At 39.0% G+C, this 19,724-nt stretch overlaps 1 protein-coding gene across 1 annotated transcript; it reads right to left on the bottom strand.

The window, feature by feature from the left end:
• Window positions 1-1,390: 1,390 nt before the first annotated feature.
• PRPF38B (pre-mRNA processing factor 38B) lies at window positions 1,391-18,803 on the bottom strand. The gene is made up of 6 exons (XM_063135431.1): window positions 18,412-18,803; window positions 8,639-8,707; window positions 6,330-6,481; window positions 6,187-6,247; window positions 4,062-4,285; window positions 1,391-3,311 (listed from the first exon to the last, which is right to left on the bottom strand). The coding sequence occupies exons 1-6, from the start codon at window positions 18,736-18,738 to the stop codon at window positions 2,456-2,458; spliced, it is 1,689 nt and encodes a 562-aa protein (XP_062991501.1). The 5' UTR covers window positions 18,739-18,803; the 3' UTR covers window positions 1,391-2,455.
• Window positions 18,804-19,724: the final 921 nt, after the last annotated feature.

Raw genomic sequence — 19,724 nt, forward strand, 5'->3', positions numbered from 1 at the left:
GACAGGACGGAGTCAAATAATTCTTGTCACACAAACATGCCTATAAACTGCTATATAATTCTAAAATATATGTATGTTACAATCATTTATTTTGATAAGTTGTTTAAATTTCAGTAATATTGTTTAGACATATTTAAGAATAGAAATGCATCCTTAGGAAGGTATTTTAATGGGACATAAATAAAGTAAAAATAAGCTAAATGTATTTAATGTTCTCTAAAGAGTATCTAAAGGAGATTCTGAACACAAAAGGGGAGCGATTATTTTCCCAACATGTTGCCTGTAAACCATCTTGGTAAGGTTGAAACTAACCAGTGTTATTGCTCTGCTTAGAAACCTTGGCTTAAGATAATGCTGAATATATCATGTGTTTGAATCTATACATTTATAAGCTTTGTATTTAGTATTATGTTGATATAGTTATAGTAAAGAAACAAAAGACAAATCTTGTCTGAGAGTACTTTCTGAAAATAGAAAACACTGTATTGTCCTATATGAAGAATGAAGAATTTAATCTTATTCTAAGATGGCATCTGGCTGTGTGAGGGATGTGAATATATTGAGTATATCGGTAAATTGAGGTTGCTGACATACTGATAATATATTCTGAGAGAACTTCTGAATCCGGGTGTATGCTACATCTGGTTGGAAGCACTAGTTTCCCTTGCAAGGGCAGCATTGGATAATGCCCTATATCACCCATTGGTCAGCCCAGGGTGTGTTATACACCTTTCCAGAATTTTCTAGTAATCAGTGTCCTGTAGAGAGAACAAGGATTACCAAATTCCAACTTTACCAGCTGTGTAATTACAACAGCAGTTTGATTCCCCACCCTCCCCTCAGATGAGCCATTACTATGAGCCTTTTCATAAATATAATAAGCAATAATGTCAGCTGAAAAACAAACACCAGCTACCAGAAAATGTTCAAAATACAGGTTTTTTTCTATATTTCCTGGAGGAGGATGGATAATATATTTTCACTACATTAAGTTTTCATATCCGATAGCTTAATAACCACTAGTGAACTGAGGTAAAATGTAGCAAAGGGGATAAAAATAATGTTTTCAGGCTGGATCTTACTTATAAAAATACTTAGCAAGTTGGCTGTCAAATATTTCTACCATTCTATCATATACTAAGCACACTACTCTTTGACAGATATTTCTGCTGTTTATATAAGAAGCCAAAACATTATTTTTTCTGGCAATGAACAACTGGGGATAGCCACAAATAAATTAATCCAGTCTTTATTCCAGAGATTTTATATTTCTTATACAGGTCACTAGAACAAGTCTACCAAACAGATATGAACTTTTGTGATATGATTTCTCTTTCAATACTGCATTTTGACATTATCTCACAAATAATCAAGTGGGTGTTTTTTTTAAAAAAAAGTATCTACTTTTCCTTTTGCTAGAGAGAAATTCTTCAGCTCAAGTAATGATCACGTCTTTGTAAAAAAAACAAACCTAATATGCATTTAAAAAAAGAACACTAGGAAGATGCTTTACTTTAAATGTGTCTTTCTTTTATTTAAAAAATGATTTGGAAGCTTGAAACAGAAGTTTCCCTTCCTGTTTCTCCCACATTCAGTCTCTTTTACTTTTGTTATTCTAGGGTTGCTTCATGAACGCTAGGACAGTGGCACATTTTTAATGAAAACGTAGGGATATTTGTATTGAAAGAGTCTTTACATGAATAAAAGCTAGCCAGAAAGTCTATGTAGATATGATACATAGGCTTGTTAATCTTAACAGTGTTCCTATGAGGTAGCATTGACTACTACGTAAACCTCAGCAAAACCTAAATCCCTGCCTTAAATTGCTACCTCCCATGAAAAGCCTACTCTAAATGTAACATTTTCTTGAGTTTCACAAATAAAATGGTTTTTAAATGCTTTCCCAAGAGGTACAAATGGACACAAGAGTTCTAGAACTGCAACCTTCATGGATGTTGAATGCACATAAATATTTTAGATATAATACACGTTCAAGACCCATCCTTAAAAGCTTCTGCCATACTATTATGCAAAGCACAGCCATGCTAATTCAAAGATAGAAACCATAATTCCACATCTATAAAACAAAGTAGAATTAGTGGCAGTTTTATTGCCGTATACAAATTTAACCAACATGGCAAACCATGCCAAAGGGATTAGAACAGTTTCAGGACATATGTACAGATTGTACATTTCAGAAACATTTGAACAATTTAAAAAATGCACAAACAGATTTGCTTCATGAATTTAACTAAACAAATGGGCTGGAATAGTCAACGCATTAAACGGGATTACAAAGGCACTTCCCTGCTCAAAATAGGAAATGACAATCTGCAGCCTAGAGGGAGGTTGAAGAAGAGTGCTCATCAACTACTGCACAATCTCAACTTTTAAGAAAAAAATAAGCAAGATTTCAAAACATTTATAGGATTCAATGTGATCCACTTCTGAACATTCATACAGTCTCATCTTTGTTTTTAGATTGTTTGTCTTGATTCTCTCGTTCTGTACTTTGGCTCCTTCGATGTTCATGTTTGTCTGAGTGGTCCTTATCACTGTGGTCATGTTTGTGGGAACGTTCTTTGCTTTTACTACGTTTTCGTGATCTCTCTTTACTGGGGCTAAGGTCTCGTTTTCGGGACTTTTCACTACTATCAGTTCTTCCTCTGCTTCTGCTCCGCTTATTTGATTTCTCTTTACTTTCACTCTTGTGTTTACTTGACTTCTCTTTACTCCTGCTTCTACTGTGCTTACCAGCATTCCTACTTATACTTCTACTCCTATGTTTCCGATCCCTACTTCGGCTTCTGCTGTGCCTCCTCTCTTTCTTGGAATCTCTTTTCTCATCCTTATGTTTCCTTTCATCTTTTTCATCTTTGTGTCTCCTGTCGTCTATTTCACTCTTACTCTTTCTATCTTTTGATTTTTCTCTAGAACGATCCCTCTCCCTAGAGCGCTCTCTTTCCCTTTCGATACCTCTCTCTTTGTCATAATCACGCTCCTTCCTTCTACTTCGTTCATTTTCTTTCTCCCTCTCTCTCTCCCTGTCTCTTCTGTCTCCTTTTCGATCACGACTTCGACTTCTGTGCCTATCCCGGCTTCTACTTCGCCTACGTTCCAATGCTCGATCAGAACTTCGGGATCGGCGCCTCTCTCTATCTCTTTCCTTAGCTTCTCGCTCTAGTCTTTGTCGCTCCCTTTCCCTTTCCAATTCTCTATCAAAACTGGACGATCCACGGCCTTCCCGATGACGACTTCTGCTTCTCGATCTTCTAGGTGACCTCCTGGGACTCAAGGACCTCCTTGGAGACCTATTTGAAGAGAAATGCTTAAGAAAACGAGTTTTTCCAACAAGGGTTTCAGCAAAGAAACTTCTATATTTTCCTTATTTTATACCTTGTTCATTCCATTTTTCTGTAATGTCAAGTTCACAAAATCATTTCATTTATCTGTTAGATTTTTGGGTGAATTACCAACTGCGCTATAGCTGGTATAGTAAATAGCAGGGATGGGCAGAAGATTGACCATGGTCTGTTGCTAGATCACTAGCCAGTTTCTGGTGGATCATCTAACAGGATGGTTGATGTGATTCTTGCATAGAATGTTGGACTACACAGACCAATAAAGCAAGAATGCAGGTTCAGAACCACTTAATACAGTTTAATGATGCTTTAACTGTTAAATGCTCAAACATGCCCTCTGAAATTGGGGACTCTGGTGAAAAAAAAGCAGACGGTAAATGACTAAACAGCCCACCACAGACATAATGGCTAAAAATGCATACCTCAGTTTAAATCTTACTTCAGCCATGAACACCCTAGCTGGACCTACACAGGCCATAGTACAGCCCATCTGCTTTAAGAGAATACTATCATCCTTATAGAAGAGATGTAACGATTACTGTGATACCGTGAAGCGGTTTGAACACACTAAAGTGCTAAATAAATGCTATCATTCACTTAAAAGTCCGTGTTGCGAATAGTTCATAGGATATTCTAATTATGTGAAATTATAGTGGAATGTCTATGTTAAGTAACTATTTTGTAAAGTTAATGTATAACCTTGAACGTCTACGCTCTGCATGTCTGTCTACTTCTTCTACTCCCTCCTTGCCATCCTTCTTGATTTTTCTAGGTCTGGCTTTAATTTGTTGATCAATATTCTTCTGAACCGGTACAGGAATCCTCGGAAACAACGTAGAAAACCATTCAAGTTTAGTAAGAAAGGAACGCAGCATTTCTCCAATGGTCATGACACAGCCACCACCTGCTTTCACATCAAGGTCCTTCAAAAAATAAACACAAAACAGAACACAGATTCTGATTGTGAGAAACCATCTAAAATTTGCTTTAGAAACAAATGCTACTATACTGATTGCCATCTTTCAAGGTTCAAATATGATGGCTTAACTGTTTTTGGTCAGAACTTCAACTCTTGTACCTTGCATTTGGCCATATGTTACAGACTTGGAGTTTGAGTTAATGCATTTATATGCATGCAGGTGCACACGAATCCTGCAGCCAGACACTAAAGGGTCCATTTCTTAACAATTAGTATGAAATCCCCTTACACAGCTAGTGTGTATGCTATCATCTTGTATTGTTATGCCACAAAATAGAACATAAGCTGTTCTAAATTAATATCTCATTTTTGAGGACCGTGGCCACTACTCAATGCTATGGCCTAACTATATTTAGGGTTTCATTTCCTGTCTAAAAATGACCAGAAAAAGCTGTAGTACAAAATGGACCCTACCTAAATTGGAAGCAATAGCAAACCAACTGCCATGAAGCAGTGAGGTTTCTAATTTAGAGTTATGCAAAAAATAAATAAAGGAACAAATAATTGGAAACGCATAATCCATGATGACCATTGTCTCGGAAAAGGGTCATTACCGCATGAAGGCCTTCTTGCTATGCCCTCTCACAGCTCAGGACATGTTAGTCAGCTATTGTCAGGCCCAAACCTATAGTGCAAGCACACAAGGAAAGTGAGATTTGTTATCTAAAACAGGAATAGAAAATCTAAATGTAAAACTGCTTGCACTCACACACATTTAAGTGTTCAGATAAACAGTTTTTTCCAAATAAAATCGTTGCACAGAGATCTAAAGAAGAAAACAACACATTAGCTTAAATATAGTACCTAAAAGGTACATACAAAAATAGAGTATCAGTGAAGTAGTCAAAGCATTAATAACATTTAGGCAGATGCAGAGATAACATACTCAACCGTTTTACATCTTCAACAGTAGCAAACTATGGAAAATGTAACATGTGGAAGTGATTTTTCTGTGTTAGTGCAATTTTAACTATGTAATTTTATATGGAAAATAGGGAGCAAAAATGGTCATGAACCAATTTGTTGACAAGAACTAAGGATGTCATTCTGTAATGCCAGAACGCCAAAAGATATTGTATATCATAAATTATAGCAAGAACTGCAACCATAGAAAAATAATTTACAATATAGAGTGCCGCATATTCTGAGCCAGACATTATGTGACCAGATCTAAATGTTTACTATGGTAATTAGTAAAATCCATTGCAAGTTATTAATATGACTTTCCAATGACTACTTCCAGAAGAAAGATTCAGTACTGTAATCTATGGCAATGTGTGGCATAAATCTTTCAGCGGGTCTCAGTGGAGACCCCAAATGTCTATTGAAAAGTTAGACAGTGCTGCCAATTGGAAATCTGGAAACACAACTCCACTGAGAGCGCAGATGTGCTTACATGCCTCTGGATTGTAATTACCCCCAATCAATTTCACTTTTTAAAAATACTGTCCATTTAATAGTGTTCAAGAACAAAATTTTACCTGATTTTGCTAGCTTCATACTTTTAACGTCAAAAAGCAGGAACAATATTTCTCCAAACCATAGACATTTCCCTAGCAATGTATTTCTTTTTTCCTATGGCACGTAGGATGGTGATAGATTAAATACATTTCCAACATATTTTAACAGCATAAGAATGTCATGTAATTCCTGTTCATGGCAAGTTTGCAAACCATTAAAGATGAGAACAAGTTTTACTGTTTGTCAAATGTACTTACAAATTATTTTTAAATTTCATTAATGCTTTTCAACCTATAGAGGTACTGTATATCACAAAGTTAATTTACTTAAGATGTCAGAAAAGAAAAGAAAAAAGAAAACAAATTATTACCCTTGTTGACATACCTCCTCATCATCAAGAAAGGATTCAAACCAGTCCCATAAGTCTGTTGGAGGCTGTGTGTACCTTAAATTACAAAGAGACCGTGTAAATTTAATAACGATTTCTGATACAAAATTAGTTAGCAGCTAAGTATGTTGCCACTTACCTAATATACATGAATCCAAGAGCCCTAATATATGGGGAGTCTGTATGAGTTATTAGTCCCATCACTTGCTTACGGGTAAGCTTCAGGGTAAATAATTTGTACAGGAGGCAAAAGGCTGTAGACACTATACCTCCAGTTCCAACACCACGCACCTTTAGATTGGGAGGAAAAGAAACACAACTCATTTAACCCAAGAGTAATACAGACATACTTTGCCTTTCAGTACATAAAATATTAATATATATATATATATTTCTGCACACATGAGCACAAAACCCGGATCACCACCTGATTTGGCCACATGAAGGGCAGTAGTGGTTAACTGTACTAAGATTTTCAGAAGCTGAAAAGCCCCATCCAGAAATTAGGTCTACAATTGTCTTTTCAGAAGGGGAGAGACAAGATTTAGGCCTGGTTCACTAATGCATTGTTTGTTGCCTTTGTTCAGGGTTTGTCTGCAGACAATTGAACAAACTGTGGTTTGTTTTCTCAATCCCCAAGTTGTTTGTTTCCCTCCTCCTTGGCCCATTCCTTCCCTGTATCCCAACTGCTTTTAAAGCAATGCAGTGCTGGCATGCAAAGATGCTACATTTTGTGGTGGTGGTGGCGGCGGTTTTGTAGAGGATATCTCTTGCCTGCTAACACTGTAGCCTGACAAAACAACCCAGGAACAATCCATGCTTCTGGGTTTGCATGTAAGGGCAATCCATTAAACAACCCAACAACAAGCCATGGGGTTGTTCACATGACACAATAGCACACTGTGGGCTATTTAACCTCTGGTGAGGCTGTGGCGTGTGGAGCACTTGGGGCTGCCATTTTATTTATTTTATTACTGAATTTATATCTACCTTTTTTCCTCCAAGGAATTCAAGGCAGTGCACATAATCCTCCTCCTCTCCATTTTATCCTCACAACAACCCTGTGAAGTAGGTTGGACTGAGAGTCTGTGACTGGCCCAAAGTGAACCATGGTTTTCATGGCGGAGTGAGGACTAGAACCTGGATCTCCCCATTCCCAGTCCAACACTTTAGCCACTACACCACACTGGCTCTTTTGAATAAGCAACTCCCATTTGGAGGTTGTCGTGTCTGTTTTAGGCTTATGTGAGGGTTGTTTAACCCATGATTCAACACCCAAGGATAATTAAACCATGGTTTATCATTACATGTGAACCAGGTCTTAGTCTCACCCTCCTCTAAAAAAACAAATAGCAGTATTGCCAACAATTCAACTGTGGCTGTGTGGATGAACATACCAGTGATGTGATTTTTGGGGGGAAACTTTTGATTCAGACGATGTTCTAGATTTTTTTTATTGTCCTAACTTGAGTGAGCCTTAATCTCAGACATGTTTACAATAGCCAAAGCTTCTGAACTGAAATATTTTATTTGGGTAGAAAATCATGCACATTTACTGTGAATTAAATATATTCAAATAAATACAAAGCTTTACCCAGAAATTATTTTACTGAACTACTTATAAATATTTTAAAATATGACAATTCAATAACATGCATTTGCCTTACTTCGTTTTTAAAAAAAAAATAAAGAAAAATTAACTGAAGAATGTTCACATTAATTTTAGCATAGCCAAAGAGAAGAGTGTTAGATATATAGATGTTTCATAGATAGTCTTCTGAAAGAAGTTATTTACAACATTGAAAACTTCCCAATCTGACTATATTATATCCACTCACCACATTACTAATTAATGTTATGAAACAATGCATTTTTAGAAATGGAAAATTTCCCTCGAGAAAATGTAGTAATAGAAAGGGTTTCATGAAAGGTTTTCCACTCACATCACTGGCATGCACACTCAGGCAGGCAACACATGCGCAGAACCTGCTTGCAAGTATGGTTCCTGTTGCAACTACGGATAAGGGTGTCTAATTGGGGCACTAACGTTCTAAAATATGGAAATCTGTCTACCAATTAATGTTTAATTATTTAGTTACATACATCTTAACTCTAGACTCATTAGAGTGTAAGAATCTACAATTTAATAAATAAGAGCTAACATTATTACCATTCAATGAAAGACTGTATTTAATATTTTATTTTTTATTCCATTTTACTGCAGCAAATCAGAGTCAAACTGACTTACAAAATAAAAACCAAATCCCACCAATAAAAACATGATCTGATGGATGAGCCAATGAGGGCTTCAGTGGCTTGATCTACCAATTAACTTGATTAAAGCTTGCAACACTATATTTTTTCATATGTTCAGTGTTGCACTTTGCAAATTATTAGCTAACATGTGAAAAAACTCCAAGAATTCAGAAGGCACGTACTTCTACTTACCCCTCCGCACATCCCTGTCTGGCCAGCTGTTTTTCTGCTCCCTTTCTCCCAAGGCTCAACATGTGTAACCTGGAAATAAGAAACCAATTTACCAAACATAACTTTACATTTAAATTTACATGTTGATTTCCCCTTCTGAGGGGAGAGGTAAAATGTGCATTTTAACTTAAAGTTGCACTTCCTATGTAATCAAAGAATGTTATTTCAATACACCAAATCTGATAATATCCCAGGTTCGGATATGCACAGATTACTGCAATCTCAATCAAGGACAGTGATTTAAAAAAATAATCACCACGAAACCCTAAAAACTCACTTACATAATTTGTGGCCCCAAGCTACAATGATGCCCACTGGTTTAGATGACTTTAGATGGATTAGGCACATTCACAGAAAATAGGTTTTATCATTGGCACTTAGCCATGAAAGTTAAATGAAATGGCCAGTTTCACAGGCAATATGTCCCTGAACTGCAGCTGCCCAAACAGCAGAGAAGGGCTGCTGATTTCACACCCTCCTTTTGCTTTCCCAGAACCACCTGGCTCACTACTACTGGAAACAGGATGCTGAACTAGGTTTGGGGCAGTATCCAATGCTGGCAATCCATCAGCACCAGTAGGAAGGTGGGAATGACCACTAGCACAATGAGAACCTAGTGCTTCTTCCAGCAATTAGACAAAACAAGCATTTCTGGAATGGGTCAGGTTCTGTTCCAGAAACACTAGATTTGGCTACATTCTGGTTGTTGTAGGAAGAGCTAACTTCCCATTGCATTGACAGTCAAGAGCAGGATTGGATATTGCTGTTGGGTTTGTCTGATCATCCGGCAGGGCTCCTCTTATGTTCTTAACCTACAGGGCAAATGTTGCTTTTGGCAAATATGTCAGATGATAAATTTTGAAGTCAGTCGCCACTGGCAAAAGAAAAAGAATGGCCATCGCAAACAGAGCAATCATGTCTTACACCCACCATTCCTTGATTTAACAAAAAAGATCAAAGCTCCAAAACGCAGTGAACATAGTTGCAAAACACTGATTAAGAGTTGGAACTGGATCATTCTGTTAATAGTCCTGGATATCACCATCATCATAACCTTTCCTTCCCTGTGACCAATATGGTGCCACAGAACTGTAATCAACACTCTTTGTTTTGGGGAAGGAGGCAGTGGTAAGGCCTTTAAGTGGAGGCCTTTGGGCCCCTGCACACTCCTGATGTCACTGTGAGCATAGTCGGGGCTAAACTTTGGCTCAGAAATAAAACAGATTTTCTTGTTTGTTTTTTGAAAATAATTCCCCAAACCAAAAGAAGGTAAGCAGCAATTCACAAACAATGAAGGTCCTGTATGCCCCTCTTATAAAGATGGCAACATCCACTAGGGGCAGAAAGTCATCTTGAATTTGAGTGGTGTATATTCTATAGCACACACAGGAATGATAATTCTCTAACGAATAAAACCTTGTCTTTAAAAACATTCCGCTCATTCCAAAAGATAAAATATTTTATAGAAGGGCTTTCTCAGTGTTTCCCAAAATTTCTAATTTTCCACTGGATTTTTTTTAAGTCCTTGGGGTGGAAAACCTAAATCCCTCCCACCCCCACAATCTTCCGGGCCTTCACATCCCTTGTTTCATATTACACGAACTCGCAATGAACAGACTCAGGATTGGTTTTCATCTAAACCAGCAAACAAAGGTTTGGGTTTCTAAACAACAAACAATTGTTTGCTTTGTGCACATTATTCGATTTAAAAAGACTTGAAAGGGGAGGGGGTGCTGCATGAAAGGGAGCGTGATTCTAAGGCTCATCCCGGTTTGTTTATGTAACATCAAACCATAATTTGACATTACATCTAAACCATCTCTAAGTCTGCAATCCTATCCACGTTTGCAAGTCTCAATGTAGTGGGGCTTACAGCTGTATGCAATGCTTGCATTGCACCTAATATTGAGAATATTTCACCTTTCTTCTGAATTACTTAAGTTTTACATACATGAGAGACTGATTTTCCCAAGCTATTTCTTAAATGTAAGCAGGAACTCAACACACACTATTGAAAATGCTGCCTGAATCTACTTCCTTAGCAAGTAGCTCTTATCTCATATTTTTGGTTAGGGCATCATTTTTGAAGCCAAAAAATTATACTAAGTTTTTTGTTATTTTTAAATCAGCTGTAAAAAAAAAAATACATCATGCTTTAGCACGTTTGGGGCAGAATCCAACGGAACAATTATGCCCCTGCCAATTTTCTTATGTCCCACCAACTCTGTTGCAAAAGCTGACCCCACTGCTTGTGCAAATGTGATTTAGCAGGTCCAAGGCAACCCTGAAATGTTTCTGGAAGAAGGCAGGTCAGCAGAGCTCACGTAAGGAAGATCCTTGCCTCCCCCCAGAAATGAGTGTTCCCACTTGTTTTGGGGCTTCCCATAGGAAGTGTTAAATCTCCCTTGTGTAAGCAGTCGGTCCCACTTGCACAACAGAATTGGTGAGACCCACCATTACTGGAAGGGAATTGACAGGGAGGAAAGGAATCGGTGGGTGCATAAGCATCCCGTTGGATTCCGCCCTTTGAGCACAAACAGCTGACGGGGGAAAACAAGAAAATGAACAGAAAATAACTGAATCTGATGGGCCAAAAAATGCAAGGCAGTAATTCATCCTTGGCAGTGCAAATAGGTCTGACTTTTTCTCATGTTCTGACACTTGGAGAAGTAAGTAGGCAAGGGTGCAATCCTATGCGTGTTTAGACAGAAAAAAAATCCTACAACTTTCAGCATGCCCCAGCCAACCATGGCTAGGAGTTGTAGGACTTTTTTGGTCTAAACATGCATAGTATTGTGCCTTACAGGTATATAGGTCTGCAGCTTTACTCCATGAGTATATGAAGTTCTTCTAAGTAATGCAATAGCGGCAATGGGCTAAATCCAGTGCTATCCCTACTTAAGCAGATCCACTAAAAAGAAAGGGACTTGTCTACTATACTAAGTAGGACTAGTGTTCGATTTAACTGAGTCTAACACATGTAGACCTCAGAATCCATCCTTATGTATTCATCCAGATCCCATGACAATGTTATTTGATAAAAGCCTGAAAGTTTTGTGGTGTCAGTGCAATCAGAGGGGAGCTTAAGACACCCAAGTGGTGAGCCAGCTTCAAGGTGTTTGCTAGCTCCACACTTCAGCTATGACCATTCCAACTACAAGAATCTCTTTTTAAGGGTTGATAGCTGGAACCAATTCACTGAAAAAAGTGAATGATGGGGGGCAGAGCTTGGGTGCCGAGAAAAAGGCAGCGTGAAGTGAGAGCTCCTCAGCCTGAATGCAAAAAAGCTGCCCTGAAAAATCATAAAACGGCTCAAAAACAATTGGAAAGCTCAATCTTGGATGGGGAAGGACAACAGACAGTTAGAGAACCAGAGAAAGCAACATCAAAATTATTTTAAACCAAGGAAACAGGATCCAAAAAATAGCAGAGAAGCTTCAACAACAAAAAAGATCCTACAAAAAAAACTGAGGGAACTGAAGGAAATCATGCATAATGGTGCAGCTGTAATGGTATTGCAAGACTTGGCACCAGAAACAATGCAACAACGGCAGCAACTGAGACCCTACACATTAAAACTGCAGAAGGCAGGCTACAGATATTTGGGGGGGGGGTCCATTCCGTCTGATGGTGCCAAATAAAGGGAACATACTAGTAGTGACAAGCAAGAAAGAAGCAGCTTTAATTTTAAAAGAACTGAGATTAGAACTCCTAGAAGGGCGGCTCCATTGAAGATGCAGACAGAGAAGAGGATGGTGAGAAGAAGGAAGCTGGGAAATCATACACAGGAGACGCAACCAAAGACCCAGGGATAGAGGTCAAATATTGGAAGGCTCAACCTGTATACTGAGATCCTTACCAAATAGACGAAAATGAATGTACAAGAAAGCTAAGGTGACAGGGCATATGAGCCAATATACAGAATATTAAGTATAGACTATTTTTAAGCACTGTTATTTTAACTTCTCCTTCACATAGAAGGATAGTAACAGAAACAATCTAAGTGTATTGTTATACTGATAATTTAACAGGGCCAAAAAAGTATGTGAAGAAATTTTAGTAAAGTTGTGAGAGAATCTCATCTCACGTGGTCGACATATGTATTACTATACATAGGTCTGACTGTCCACCCCCGAACAGAGAGAGAGAATATTATTACTAAAACCAGTAATTGTATTTTATTATTGGCGGGTAGCAATTTGTTAAATTAAGGTGCAAGCTATCGCTCCAGGAAGAGATGGAACAGTATGCACCCCTGCAAAGGCAGTGAGGAAGTGGTAAAGGGAACATGCTGCTGGTTTTAATTTTGATTAGTTGGGTTTTGTTCTCAGTTTCAAACCTAGCTGAAAGGGATGGGAGTGGAGGGAGTTATACATACCAAATCACTAGCAAGGAAGTGCAGAAAATGTCAAACTGCAAAAAACACATATTTTATAAATGCAGATAGGGGATATAAAGGTAGTAACACTAAATATAAAAGGAATGGGCAGCACAATCAAAAGGTCCAGATTATACAAACTTTTTCAAAGAACTACAACCAAAAATATTAATGCTTCAAGAAACTCATAATGCATCAGGAAAAGAAGGAATTTTCAATAATAAAATATGGGACAAAAAGTTATAGCACCAGGATCTAACAAATCAAGGGGAGTGGCTATCTTAACTCACTCTTATATTAACTTTGTTCCTAAGCGTATACTGAAATACAAGGAGGGCGGATATATTGTTGTGGATCAGACTGTAACTTTGGCTTCCATTTATGGACCAAATGAAGGGCAACTAAAATTCTTTACTAAGACTCTTTAAAAACTGAATAAATTTTCTGAGGCAGAAATGGAGCCTCCCTACCCAATACTTGGTCACAATCTAGAATAGTACTAATACTTAAACCTAACAAGGATCCAATTAATCCCGACTCCTATAGACCTATATCTCTTCTCAATGTAGACTGCAAGATATTTGCTTCTATAGGGGCTAATAGATTTAAAACAGTGCTAGGATCTGTAATTCATCTAGATCAATTTGGTTTTTTGCCCAAACGTTACATAGCAGATCCAATCCGTAGAATATATAGTATAGTCAAACTTTGCAAGACATTTAAAAAATCTCTAGCCATCATGGCAATAGATCTATTTAAAGCCTTTAACAGCGTAAATTTAGACTTTCTTTTGGAATCCACAATTTTTAAAAAAATTGGCCAAAAATTCTTTCATGTTCTGAACTCGATCTATGCAAAAACCACAGCTAAAATTAGATTTAACAATTGGGAAACTCGCAAGATTGATATCCATGTTGGTACAAAACAAGGTTGCCCACTCTCCCCATTACTCTTTATATTAGTTATCAAATTTTTGGCAGACAAATTGAGAAGGAGTGCAAATTAATGCTTAAACCCATTTAATCAGTCTATATGCAGATGATATAATTTTAGTAATAGAACACCCTAAAGAAGATGCATTAGCCATAAAAAAATAATAATTAGAGACTTTCCAAAACATATCTGGTCTTAAAGTAAATATTTTTTAATCTGATTTATTATGTTATAATGTCAACCCCAATACACAATTGGCTACAAAAATAATGGGCATCCCCCTAGTTAACTCATCTTTTCAATATTTGGGAGTCCAAATTAGTAAAAACATCAACAAACCTTTAGTAATAATTATGGTAAAATTTGGAAGTCTGTGCAAATTGACCTAAAAACATGGAAACATTTAAACCTTTCATTATTAAGTGGAAATCAGCAGTTAAAATTATGATAGTTCCTAAATTCACTTATGCATTTTATGTTCTACCAATAGAAGTCCCAACAGAACATCTTAAGATCTGGCAAAACAAAATTGAAAACATCTCTATTTTTAAAAGAAGCCTCGTACTCCAAAACGAGTATGTTAATGGATGAGGATGAGGGCTAATAAACTGAGACTCAATCCAGACAAGACGGAGGTACTGTTAGCGGGTGGTTCATCTGTCCAGCGAGGTGATGTTTGCCCTGTCCTGGACGGGGTTGCACTCCCCCTAAAGGATCGGATCCGTAGTTTGGGGGTGCTCTTGGATCCAGAACTGTCACTTGAGGCATAGGTGAACTCAGTGGCAAAGAGCACCTTTTATCAGCTTAGGTTGATATACCAACTACGCCCTTATCTGGACAGAGATAGCCTAGCTACAGTTATCCATACAGTAATCCAACCTCTCGTTTGGATTACTGCAATGCGTTATATGTGGGGCTGCCTTTGAAAACTCTCCAGAAACTTCAACTGGTACAAAACAGGGCAGCATGTTTACTAACAGGGACTGGCCGACGAGACCACATTACGCCAGTCCTTTTCCAGCTTCATTGGCTGCCAGTCCAGGTCCGGGCCTGATTCAAAGTGCTGGTATTAACATTTAAAGCCCTAAACGGCTTGGGGCCAGGCTATCTGAAGGAACGCCTCCTCCCATATGTACCTGCCCGGACCCTAAGGTCATCGTCAGGGGTCCTTCTCCATGAGACCCTGCCAAAGGAAATGAGGCAGGTGGCTACTAGGAGGGCCTTCTCTGCTGTGGCACCCCAGCTGTGGAATGAGCTCCCTAAGGAGGTTCGCTTGGCACTTACATTATATGCTTTTAGACACCAGGTGAAGAACTTTTTATTCTCCCAGCATTTTAAGTCTATAAATAAATTTTAACTTGGTGTTTTAAATTTGTAATTTTGCATTGCTGCTGTTTTTATCTGGTTGAGCTTTTATATTGAGCTTTTATATTATGGTTTTATACTGTTGTTTTATACTTTGAATGGTTTTAATTTTTGTGCACCGCCTAGAGAGCTCCGGCTATTGGGCTGTATAGAAATGTAATAAATAAATAAATAAATAAATAAAACTGTTAAGATACAGGCCATTAACTGAGGGAGGATGGCAAGTCCCTAATCTTAAACTTTATTATGAAGCGTATCAACTTAGACTTCTCTTATCTTTTATGGATTCACAGGAATAGCAATGGGTACAAATAGAAAGATCTTTTTTTAAATAGCCAGACCCATAGATTATACTCTTTATTAAAAAAAAGATATCAGAAACAACTTGAAAAACCAAAATACACTTTTTAAAGCACCACTGAAGATATGGGAAGTACAGGAAAAAGGGCCTTATGCCTGGAATTTCACCAATGATACCTCTTCATGGCCATCCCCAATTTCAAAGGATAGACAGACCCATAAATAAAAAAACATTAAAAGAGGCAAAATTATTTAGATTAGGAGATTATTACAAAAATGCACAACCTCCTCCACAAGATTTGTGGAGAGACAAACTAAGGAATACAGACATAACCTGGCTTCTCTGGTATCAGATTAGCACATTTATAAGAAAACCAATAATATTACAACAGGGAACCAGAAATCTAACAGAGTTTGAAGCAATATTGATAAACATGGATGAAAAAGAAAAGGGACTAATATCGAAACTATATTCACTACTAATCTCAAACGATATGGGATCACACCAAAGTCTACGTAAGATTTGGGAAACAGATTGGAATTTACAAATAGAAGAAGCACAATGGTCTGCTATGTGGGGTAAATTTCCATATAAGGCCTCCTCAGCATGCTGTAAAGAGATATCCATAAAGTTAATACAAAAATGGTATCTAACTCCAGTACAGATAGCCCACATGGATAAGAGCTCATTACCAATCTGTTGGCGAAAGTGTGGATTGGCTGGTTCATTTCAACACATGTAGTGGAAATTTCTACTATAGTTGGAACAGAAGTTAACGCAACCCTGGAATTAACCCTTTTGCACATATTCAAAGATACCAATGAACTTTTACTAAAAAAGACTTTAATATGATTTTTTCTGATAGCAGCCAAATTATTAATAGCCAGTTACTGGAAAAACGCAACAGGATTTACGATACAAAAATGGTACAATATAGTATGGGAACTTGCATTATCAGAAAAAGTAACACAAACAATGAGAGTGTCGAGGGACAGAAAAAGAGGGAAACTGTCACTGCTGATTGGTGGGACTTTATTACATACACAAATTTATTTATTTATTTATTTATTATTTAGAATATCTATATACTGCTCCCCATTGGAAAATTTCGGAGCGGTGTACAAGATAAAATGAAAATAAAAACAGAATAAAACAGTTAAAACAAAATTTAAAAGAAGCAAAAACAGAGATTCAAGGCTGCCTATTAAGGAAAGCAGAGCAGAGCGGGCTCTACAGGACTGGAGAGGGCACTCAGGCTGTTCGTCAGTGGGCTAGGGCGGCTGGATCACCAGCTCTCTCCACTGGAAAATCCCCAAGAGCATTCAGAAATCCATTGGATTCCATCAGTCTCCTGGGGCGGACCATCCGAATGGGTCCCTCACCCTTGCAGGAGGGTAGTAACTCTGTGAGTTCAAAATCAAGATGATGCGACAATACAAGTCCCAGCTGCCTTTTAAAATTTGTGGTTTCAAGGGCTGGGGGGGGGGAATATATTGATAGCAAATTGAACTTACCTGTATGAGCTCAAAATTATTATTTTTATTTTGTATATTTCTGTATCTTTCTTGCTGAAGTTGAAGAACATCACAACAAAATGTATTATACCATGTATGGTTTGGTATATTTACCCATGAAGTTGTGTTAAAATTGTTTGTAAAATTGTTTTAATACTGAAAATCAATAAAAAAGATTTTTTTTAAAAAAGAAAAAAGTGAACGATATTGATCTCTCAGGTTGCAATATTTGTTTTCTTGATGATAAAGACCCTACTAAGAATAGGAAAAACAACTAAAGGCACAACCACATAGATCAAATTAAATAGGTTCTATACATAGCAACAAAAACACATAGGATAACAGCATCCCATTTTAGACTGAGACATGATCAATTTTTAAGACTCAAATTTTAGACTACAAGTATTAATAAAGGCAAAGGCAGAATAATGTCCAAGTATTATATGTGTGTGGTGGTTAGAGTGTTGAACTAGGCCTGGGGAGATCGAGGTTCAAACTCACACTCAGCCATGAAGCTTACTGGATGACCTTGCTCCAGTTACATCTCTCAGTCTAGCCTACCTCACAGGGTTGTTGTGAGGATAACCATGTATGCCACCCAGAGATCCTTGGAGGAAAGGTGAGATACAAATGTAATAAACATAGAAATATTCTTGTTGACTTTGCAATACTGCTCTAGATTTTTTTTGTGCTGGGAGGGAGGAGAAGAATGTGAAAACAATGCTCTGTATAAGCTTCCGTTTCTTCCTTCTCATTTATTTTATACACCATTCAGAGAGCGCTTGAGCAGATGATGGCAGGAAAAATTTAAGAGAATTCGTCCTGTCTTGTCTCTCGGATATGAATAATTCTCAACCTACGCAGAAGGGAATTTTGGGTTTAGATTCAGAGTGAGAACTTTGCGTCCACTTCTCGTAGAAAAGTTGCCGCCAATTACAACCATACCGACCTCTCTGGTCGGCATGGGGAGAAATGCGGAAAAGGCCTTGTCCGTTGGTTTCGAGATCGGAAGAGAGGATACCTACTTTAAAGTGTGTGTGTGTGTTTGGGGGGGGGGGAGAGATAGAGAATGGCCAGTTTCTGGGATACTTATATCGGATCAAAGGGGGAATGGAATCGGTTCGGGCCAGAGATGACCCCGCTCAACCTCGGGGTGAGGGTTGGACCCAGGAGATAAGCCCCAACGCTCCCTGGTTTCTCCCTGTCCCCACGAGGCCGACTTCCCTCCCCGACGCCCGCTCACCTTGAAGTAGATCTCGTCGACCACCTCGTGGTAGGTCTTGAGCTCGTAGAGCTGCACCTTGAAGTAGGGCGAGGAGAGGATGTTGGTGAGGATCATGGGATTCAGGTTCATGGTCTTTTCGTTCCCCCATAGGGGAAGAACGTTGCCTTGCTTGCCCGAGGCCGCCGGCTTAGGGCCCGAGCTCTGGAGCGGCAGCGGGGGCGACAAAACGGCTCCGGCCTGCGGATTCTGCGGCTGTTGCGGGGGGGCCTGCTGCTGCTGCTGCGGCGGCGACTGCTGCTGTTGATGGCAGTTCCCGGCGCCCACGACGGGGCAGTTGTTGGCCATGGCGGCACTGGCGAGAAGCGGGCAAGCAGGCCGCGCGAACAAGCCGGGCTGAAGCTTCCCAGATTGAGCCCAGCCGAGCTCCGCCAACCGCCGACAAGATGGCGGCTCCCGCGGAAATGACGCGAAAGCCTTCCGGAACTCAGCCGGCCAATCGCAGCGGCGGCAGGAGGCGGGCGGCCTGAGGGTGCGAGTCGCTCACCACGACGGCCTCGAATAGTCTCGGGGAAGAAACGCGGGAAGAGCGCGTCGCCTCAGAGCGGAGTCGCGCTGCCTTTCCGAAAGAACTGCGTTTCTTGTCCCTGTATCTAAATACTTGCTTGGTAGCCGTTTTAGTCAGTCGGGGCAGAAACAATAATCTTGTGGCGCCTTAATAAAGAGTAGTAAATGTATAGCAACGGGGTGGGCAATTTATAGACCTCGCGATGTTTTTGCCTACAACTCCCATGAACCCTCACTATTAGGCTATGCTGCTTAGGGCTGACGGGAGTTGCAGTGCGACATCTGGAGGGCCACGTTTCCCATTGCTAATCTAGAGTGAAACCTATGGATTGCGTGCTGGGAAGTAGGTCCTACTCATTGGAGCCCTGTAGCGACAATGGCGAGCGCTTTCGTGTGCAGCAGCCCGATTTGTTCGGTGCAGGGCATGTACGCGATGAGCTTTCCCAAGCACTTTGGATTTAGAAGTATGCTGCCTCTGAACAGGGAGGGAGGTTCAGATTATGCTTAGCATGAAGCATGCTCTAGTCCACACAAACCTATGTCACAATAACTCTGCAAGCCTATAAATGTCTAGATATAAGTAATAAGTCCCACTGCATTCAATGGGCTTACTCTCAGCAGGTAAGTATGTATAGGATCGAAGACTTCAGTTGATAACCTGTACCCACTTTCCCTGAAGTAAGCCCCACTGAAATCAATGAGGCTTATTTCTGAATAGGCGTCTATTGCGCTTTATTAAAGTGCTACATAAGTGTTTTCTTTGTATC

The sequence above is a fragment of the Elgaria multicarinata genome, chromosome 1 (genome assembly GCF_023053635.1).
Source record: "Elgaria multicarinata webbii isolate HBS135686 ecotype San Diego chromosome 1, rElgMul1.1.pri, whole genome shotgun sequence".
Taxonomy (NCBI): Eukaryota; Metazoa; Chordata; class Lepidosauria; order Squamata; family Anguidae; genus Elgaria; species Elgaria multicarinata.

Coding starts and splice junctions, on each gene's coding strand:
- PRPF38B (XM_063135431.1), bottom strand. CDS start 18,738: ATGGCCAACAACTGCCCCGTCGTGGGCGCCGGGAACTGCCATCAACAG. Junction 6,248..6,329: donor CTTGGATTCATGTATATTAG/GTAAGTGGCAAC, acceptor TTGTAATTTAAG/GTACACACAGCCTCCAACAG. Junction 4,286..6,186: donor CCTTTCTTGATGATGAGGAG/GTATGTCAACAA, acceptor TATTTTTTGAAG/GACCTTGATGTGAAAGCAGG.